The sequence below is a fragment of the Ranitomeya variabilis genome, chromosome 1, assembly GCF_051348905.1.
Source record: "Ranitomeya variabilis isolate aRanVar5 chromosome 1, aRanVar5.hap1, whole genome shotgun sequence".
NCBI classification, from domain to species: Eukaryota; Metazoa; Chordata; class Amphibia; order Anura; family Dendrobatidae; genus Ranitomeya; species Ranitomeya variabilis.
Window position 1 is genome coordinate 1,067,403,005 of NC_135232.1, and position 8,399 is coordinate 1,067,411,403.

The window sequence follows — 8,399 nt, forward strand, 5'->3', positions numbered from 1 at the left end:
AGGTTTGCTTGAGTAGAACATTGATTTGATGAACTTGACTTTTTGGAAAGGTTGAGTCACTGAGGTTGTTCTCTAACCTTAAAATAATTAGGTCAGATTTGAAATCATCAATAATGGAGGCGATACTATTTCTTACAACAGATTCATAGACTTCACAAATGTTATTCAGTACGTTTTTGTTGAAAATAGTTTTTTTTATCCCAACTTACTGCATAGTGTATTGCATATTTACAATTTATTATACTTTGTGTTCTAATATATATTATTTTGTTCTATCTAAATAGCTTGGTTATTGTATCATAATGGTGATTAAACCTGATGTTACCATTTTACTACAGTAAATGTATCACTTGAACATGAGCCATGTATGAGGGAGTGGATTTGGGAGTCAGAGAAATTGAAGAGTTTGAGCCGGAGGTTTGGCTTACCGACACCACAGCTCTGCTTTGTACAAAAGCTTTTGTTGGTGATGAAAGCTTTAAGACACCTCCTGTATGGAGAAACCAGTAGAATGCATTTCTCAGGTGTGATTTTGACCCACTCTTCAAATCCAGGGGCTACTTCTATAAACTGTGAACTTTAGTGCCTGCCATACATTTTCTATTGGATTCAGGTCCGGTGATTGGCTGGGCCATTCTAGCAGCCTCATTTTTTTTTCTGAACAATTGAAAGTTTTCCTTGGATGTGTGTTTGTGATCATTATCTTTCTAAATTGTCCAACCTCATTTGATCATCATTCTGGTAGATGGCAGATTTTTTTTTTTCTCAAGAATTGTCATTCTTCAATTAAATGAAGTTTCCCAGTGCCGCATGCTAAAGAACAGCCCCAAACGATGATGTTGCCACCTCCAAACTTCACTGTGGGTATGCTGTTTTGGGGGTGATATATAGTGCCTTTGGCCTCCAAACATGGTGTGTATTATGGCATCTAAAGAGTTCACTTTTGGTCTCATCTAACCAGACTATATTTTCCCAGTAATTCACAGGTATGCCTAAATGTTGAACAAATTTTAAAACGCACTTCAACGTGCTTTTTGTTCAGCAATGGAGTCTTGCGTGGTGAGAGTGCATACAGACCATAGAGGCGAATAGTTTTCTTTGAAACAACTGTACCCGATGATTCCATGTCTTTCTGTAGCTTTGAACAGGTGGTCCTTGGTCTTGGACAACTATTCTGATAATTCTTTTCACACCTCTTCCTCAAATAATGCATGAAGCATCGGGTCCTTGCCAGTTTAAGGTGAAATGATGTTCTTTCCACTTCCGGACTATGGCCCAAAAGTGCCAACTGTAGCCTTCAGTAGTTTAGGAATTCTTCTGTAACCAATGAGATCAGTTTTGCAACAATAAAGTTGTGAAGGTCTTGAGATATCTCACTAGGGGCTTTTTGAACCTCTCTTCAGGTGTTCAATACTTCTGTCGTGTGTTATTTCTCATTATTATACAATTTATGGACATCTGTGTTTTGATTTCTTTGCCTGTGTCGATTGGATGTATTGTTACCGACATCTGGTGAGTATTTCATGTCAATATCATCTTTAGAAATATATTCGGTGGTGATGTGTTCAATACTTAAATTACATGCTGTAGAGAGCAATGTAACTCTCAGCTTCACTCACCACTGTGAATGTAATTTTAAGGAAAGACGGGTGGAATTAGATCTTTTCTTCCATGCAAATATTGCAGCTTAAATCACATTTAAGATAGGCTATAAGTAAAGCTTAAACACAAAATTCTAAAATGTTAGCAACAAAAGTGAGAAATTTATATAAAACGTAAATAACAGTTAGTTTACAATTTTGTTTTCTTTTAACAAATGTACGTATGTAAGTAGACATAAGAATAATACCTGTTCAGGTGCAAGAACAGTACACACATGTATTTTTAATATATATTGCATTGACCATTTTCAAGCCTAGAGCCACTGACCGAGTGAAACTGTTCTACGTATCTTTTCTACAGCAAAAAAATAAGAAGCACAATTAAAATGAACACCAGTGTAAAAATGTAACGGAGAAAAAAAAAAAAAAACGTAACCAGTAGTAAAATCTGTCATAATATTTGCTTAAAAACAGTTACATCTATGCCAAGTTCAGGAGGCAAAAATTCTTAAGAGTATTCTGCCCTAATCTGTATTCCATGTGTGTCGGAATGCCAAACCCGTTCATGGCTTTCTTGACCCAAACGAACAGGCTCATAGATCACAAAAGGCTACTCAAGACCGTGGAATACACCTGTTTTGACCCAGCCTTAAAGGCATTAGACACATAGGGAAATGCAGGATGCCGCCATTTTACTTCTGTAGATTGTGGCAAAAAAAAATAGAAATAAAAGTGTTTTTTTATATATATAAATTTATACATTGTGTCATTTAAATTTGACATTACTAGAGTGAATGTGAATTATTTACAGCTATTAAAGCATGACCGAAAAATGTACAACTCTTTGGAGATGTTGCTTTAGCCAAAAATTGTTTTGAGCAAAAGCAAATCAACCAATTGAATAGGCAGGTGGGTTAAAAATACAATAGTCCATGAGAAAGCTTTAAAATAAGATGTAAAAAAAAATTATACAGTTATAAATATTTAGGTAAATTAAAAAAAAAAAAAATAGCTAAAATGTTAATTTTTGGACTCTGCAATGCCATTTCATACAAGCACTGAAATATTGCATATTTAAAGCAGGAAAACTTTACATAAAATACATGGAAACCAAAACTAATACATTGTATTGCCTATATACTCTAGATCCACCTATTGGTTTTCCTAGGTCTTTAGATTATGCAGTTTGGTGCTCATCCTTTTAAAACACGGAAACAGGTTACCATCCCATGAAAAAAAAACGAAAAATTACATTCAGGGTCTTGCTCTCATTTGGACAGTAGGAAATATATAGAGGATACCGTAGAAGATGTAATTTTGACCCCCGAAGCAGCATTTTTGTAAGAACTTGACATACATCAGTGCCCCGGCTCATCTGGTTTCAGTTTACCTTTTTGGTCAAGTAGGTGAAGTAGAGTGGGAAAGCATCATCTGCTCGTACACCAGCTTAGCCCACTAAACGTGTCCCCTTGCATTACTTTTACAAACAACTCAAGAAAAAGCAAATCAGTCTATAAACTTCATATTTGTAGAAAACAAAAAATCCATTGTTAATGGGATCTAGAGATGAGCCATGGACAAAAGAAATGAAGAAACTGAAGCATGGCTCTTCTGGGATGCAATATTGACCTACAGTATTGGCTTCTAACCTGTGGCTCTACAGCAGTGGCTCCACCATGGAAGACCCTAATCTAGGGAGTTGTTATTTAGAGAAACTGTAGGCATTTGATCATTATTGGTAATGATTAAGAACATGATGGCTGTAAAACCTACAGGTCTTATCCGATGCCCCTCACAGGACTGATCAAGGGATCAGTAGAACTAGAGAAGCTGACTGACTAGCATGTAGAATTATGGAAAATTTGTAGCACAAATAAAAAAAAATCTTTGGAGTTCTGGTAATGGATTGTGAGGTCGAAATAAAATAGTCTGGTTTCTCCTGAACAGAAACCAAGAATGAGCAGGAAAATTCTACTAATAAATGAAACCTCAAAATGATAGTTTAAACAAAAAAAAGGAAAAAAAATATGTCAGGAGATTTTTTTTTCCTGAGACGAGAGATCCCTCTGATCTGGAGATTGTTTCTTTTTTCAACAGCAGACATGAGCAATGTATGAGGAGGAACAAAACCTGGATAGTGAAAATCACAGTTCTGTGCGGTTTCTGAAATGTTCTTAAGGATCAGGGTTGATCTGAAGAATATGTTGGAGACTCCTGAATCTGTTTCTTTAGTTCCTCAATTGTGTTTAACAAGGCCGATCGCTCCAGTTCTAAAGTGCGGACAGATTGCTTTAAGTTTACTTCATTAGTCTGTAAGTTATCAATCGTTGACTCTAGAAATTGGATTCTGCCCTTCGATACCTAAAATGGAAAAATAATAAAAACATTTTAATTCGTATCTCATAATTCAATAGTATATGAGAAAATGAAAAAAAACAAACAAACGAACAAAAACCTTTGTAAAGCTCTTCGATAAATCTGCTTCTTTTTCTGCTCTATCAATTTTCTCTAGGCTTGAAAAAAAGCCAATTCTGGTCGAAATGTTGTCTGTTGTGTCGCATTGTGATGTTTTTTTTTTTTTTTTAATGGACATGGAACAATTATTATTTTTTTTAATCAAGAGCCTGCTATTTTTGGCACATCGGCTTTCCTCCAATTTCCAGGGAACCTAATCACCACAAGCAGAGGAATGCTAGGTGATGGGCAAGTTTAGGTAAGGCAGTACTTTTTATTTTTAGAAACCGCTAGGTTACTTGAAAACATAAAAAGGGATGTACAATTCCATTAAGAAGAAGTCGGTATAGATGGAAGAGAGTTTTAGGACTTTAGTGTTTGTAGTCTCATGACAGTCTACAAGGGAGCAGTTTTAGGTGCAAGGAGAAAAAAAGCTTACAAAATGAATTCTAATGTAGAAGAGAAGAAGTTAGGACTCCCCCGCCTCTGGGCATACATTGGACAAACATGGATTTCGACTCCTCAACAAGCCAATATTTTTAGGAATGGTTAGAAATGAGTAGATGATGACCATATTTCTTCACATTAACTATGTAGACATCACAACAATAAGATTAGACATAACACGTTACATGAATACATACGGAAGTGCAAAGAAAGAAGGCAAACACTGATTCAGCAGAAACAGGAGCCTTGTAACAGACTAGGTAACTATTGGAGTGAACATACCTGTAACTCCTCCAACAGGTCAAAGTTCTGTTTGCGTAAGGAATTATTTGTCTTCTCTAACTTGTTTATTCTCTGGTTGTCACTGAGAGGAGAAGAATCGATCAGTTCATCCTGCAGTACACGATATTCCACCTCGTAATCCTGCAATTGCTTCGAAATGTCCATTTCAAAAACCTACAGAGAAAAGGATGTATGTACAACTATCCCAGATATCGGCACACAAGCGACAGAAAACAGAAAATCACGTCCAACAGTTCATAATGTTATTACAGGTAGAGGCCTGTAACAACTACCAGTGAAGGCAGGAAATCTAGAGGCATGGCTTACCTGTCAACTTTTTGGGTGGACGCCAAGACAACCACAGTTTTTAGTGGTTTATAATGGTTTTACCACTTTTTGGGGGGAAATGTGCAAGGAGATTGAATTCAACATGGAAAACAAAAGTCTTCCTATAAATGAAGATTTTAGCTCGCAGACAACCTGCTGCATCTCACAGCGTCTCGTATTTTATAAGACGACTTATCAGATTTTTCTTCTTGATGGACTCTGACGCTAATTAAGTTATACTGATTAAGAAGCAATACGAAGAAAATAAATCTCTCCACTATGACTGTCATGCACATGAAGTCAAACAAAAATAATCAGTCCTTGAAGGGAACCTGTCAGCGGCCCTAGCTCTTAAACGGTCACCATATCTGTACTGCAGCCCATCTTTACAATCTAAAACTCCTTGTGCCTTAGCGATTGCTCTACAATTCTAAACTCAAGCTTTAATCTGTGCTCACACTATGTAAATCTGGGATGATTAGTACGTCAGGGAGTCAATTCCCCAGGACTATTCCTCTATCCCATCTTGTAAACATCCCCCCTAGAGTGACATCATTGTCGACTTTATGCAAATCCTGCGCATGCGTGATATGGGTTTTCCTACGATAGGCATGCGCGGCGCACAGATATTGCTGGGGGGCATACACCTGGCTTCGGCACATTCCCAGGGGTGGCAAACCATCATGCACATGCGAGACATTTGCAAAGACGGGCGGTAACATCGTACTGTGCAAATAATGCTCATGCTTACAAGACGGGACTAGTCTGGGGGAAATAAACAGATTTTCAAAATGCGAGAGCATATTAAAACCTTTACAATTATTTCACAATTATAGAGAAATCGCTAAGGTATAAAAAGAAAAGAACTAGTTAGAATGTAGGAATAGGGAGCAGTGGAGACATTGTGGTAGTTTACGGGAACAAGGGCAGCTGACCGGTTCCCTTTAAAAAGACATTTTCTTCTTGGGATTTCCTATAGGTCACCGGACATATATCGACACACATACACACTAGAAAGAGGATCTGTCAACGTAAGCGGTCAGTGTTTTTCCTTATTTTATTATTGTTGCTTTATTGGAGTATATATTTTTTTTGCTTTTATTCTCTGCAATGTACAATTATCCAGTGGGTAACGCTCCTTTGGTACAGACCATGAAAAGTACCATATTGTGCGCACTAAATGTAAAGGTCCATATCTCTGCTAAATAACCAATTTTGTCATATCTTTCATTAGTTTTATATTTGAGGTACATGATGGCAAAACTGGGGTGAGCAGCAGCAATTCAGAATTTGGAGTTCCATTAGGCTTCCAAAGATGGCATACAATGGGGACAAATCTGGAATCCTGGAATAGAAGCGCATATCTCCCGCATTACCTGGTTTATAGTCTTCTCCATTTGCACCAAACCCAGATTTGGCAGCGTGTTCTTTATAAAGTCCACAATAGACTCAAGATTTTCTTGTTGCAAAATTAAGGGCTTGTGACTGCCCAACAAACTCAATGCCACTTTAAAGATAACTTCTGATCCCTGAAGATAAATCATATCTAAAAGAAAAGTCAGACATAATTCTTATAAAACTGATGATACAGTAAGTAACAGCCAAGACAGACAAAGAACAAGAAGTATTCACAATCCAGCTTTGGTTTGAGGTTGAAGAACAATCACTCAGAGCCCAGTTATTGTAAACTTCACGGACTGTCAGCCATTGGCCGGTTTAGCACGAGCCTCATCTCTCCACATATTAAACCAGCTAAGCTCCAAGAACAATAGAACTGTATTTTCCTGCATACAATTACTGTATGGTGCCTGATGTAGAGGACAATAACATTCAAAATTCAAATTACAGAATAATAACTTATTTTGGAATCCATAACGTTTTCAGCTATGGAATACTCATTTTAGCTCAGGATAACACAATTACAAGAAGTAGTAACCAGTTTATTTCCTGATTACAACATATTACGTTCTTCACATTTAATGAATATTAATGCTAAATGTTATGTAATAACATTTTTCTAGAACTTAACTGAAATATTGAAAAATATTCCATATATGATCAAAGATTACCATCAATACCAATAAACTACAACTCTTAAAAATGCAAATCACAATAGCAAAACCAAATAAATGTAATGGCCTTTATTCAATCAATTACACCTATAATAAATAAACCTACAATAAGTGGAGAACCCAACAGAGGATGAACACTCAGAAGGTCACCCACCCTATTCAGAACCAATACAAGCTCCGTAAATTAACAGTATTGGGGCTCGTTCAAACAACCATATTTTCGGTGCGCGTGCGGTCCTTTTTTGTTACGGATGGCACTCTGACCAATGTCATTCAATGGGGCAGTGCAGATGAGCCTTTTTTTTTTTTTTTTTTTTTTACACTGACTGAATCTGTTTGTAAAATAAATAAATAGAAAAATCGTATGCCAATCGGAGCCACAGTACAGCATTCGATTTTTAAAGGATAAATTGTAGTGATGAACGAGTGTATTTGTTGCTCGGGTTTTGAACTCCGAGTATTTATGACTGCTCAGAGATTTAATTTTCATTGCGGCAGCAGAATGATTTACAGCTACTAGCCTGCTTGATTACATGTGGGGATTCCCTAGCAACCAGGCAACCCCCACATGTACTCACGCTGGCTACTAGCTGTAAATCATTCAGCTGCTGTGATGAAAACTAAATCTCGGAGCAGTCAAATACTCGGAGGTCACCCGAGCGTGCTCGGGAAAACCTGAGCAACGAGCACACTTGCTCATCACTAATAAATTGCAATTCTGTAACATAGGAAACAAATTATAAATTGCTATTGTAAAAAAACAGATTGCATATGAACTGCACACCGGTGTCAAGTTAGAAAAAGAATAATCTGAACAATTTTTTATAAGCACATGTGAACCTATCTTACATGTGCTTAGCTTCTGGGTTATGGTTGTGGGCATTCCCTTTGAGGCTTTTCTCATCTGTATGTTCATTATGTCTTGTGTTATAAAGGGCTTGATATCAATTTTGTATTTGGTCCTGTAATATACTATACATTTTTGAGGGCCTGGATTGTTTTAGGCTTTTATAAATTTTATGCATACATTGTTTTGTAGTGTTCAGTCATCTGACAGCTGGGACTCCCACTGATTGCACGAATGAGAGACCTGTGAGAAAAGGATTTATATTCATCTACCCTGCTTTCCAAAATGGTGCTTGAGCCCGTATGTGTGTTTTAACATAAGGGGCCCCTTAGGAATTTATTTGTCTAACAGGCTTAACCCCTTAGTGAC

The 8,399-nt window shown here is 37.0% G+C and overlaps 1 protein-coding gene across 5 annotated transcripts in view; it reads right to left on the reverse strand.

Moving 5' to 3' along the window:
- Nucleotides 1-1,743: 1,743 nt before the first annotated feature.
- TBC1D1 (TBC1 domain family member 1) overlaps nucleotides 1,744-8,399 on the reverse strand; it is a 241,174-nt gene continuing 234,518 nt past the window's right edge. For all 5 annotated transcript variants that reach the window (XM_077279915.1, XM_077279920.1, XM_077279916.1 and 2 more), the window contains 3 exons: nucleotides 6,488-6,657; nucleotides 4,785-4,958; nucleotides 1,744-3,962 (listed from right to left, as the gene is read on the reverse strand). In XM_077279915.1, coding sequence (XP_077136030.1) covers nucleotides 3,783-3,962; nucleotides 4,785-4,958; nucleotides 6,488-6,657 — 524 coding nt within the window. In that variant the 3' untranslated portion in view covers nucleotides 1,744-3,782. The remainder of the gene's footprint in view (nucleotides 3,963-4,784; nucleotides 4,959-6,487; nucleotides 6,658-8,399) is intronic.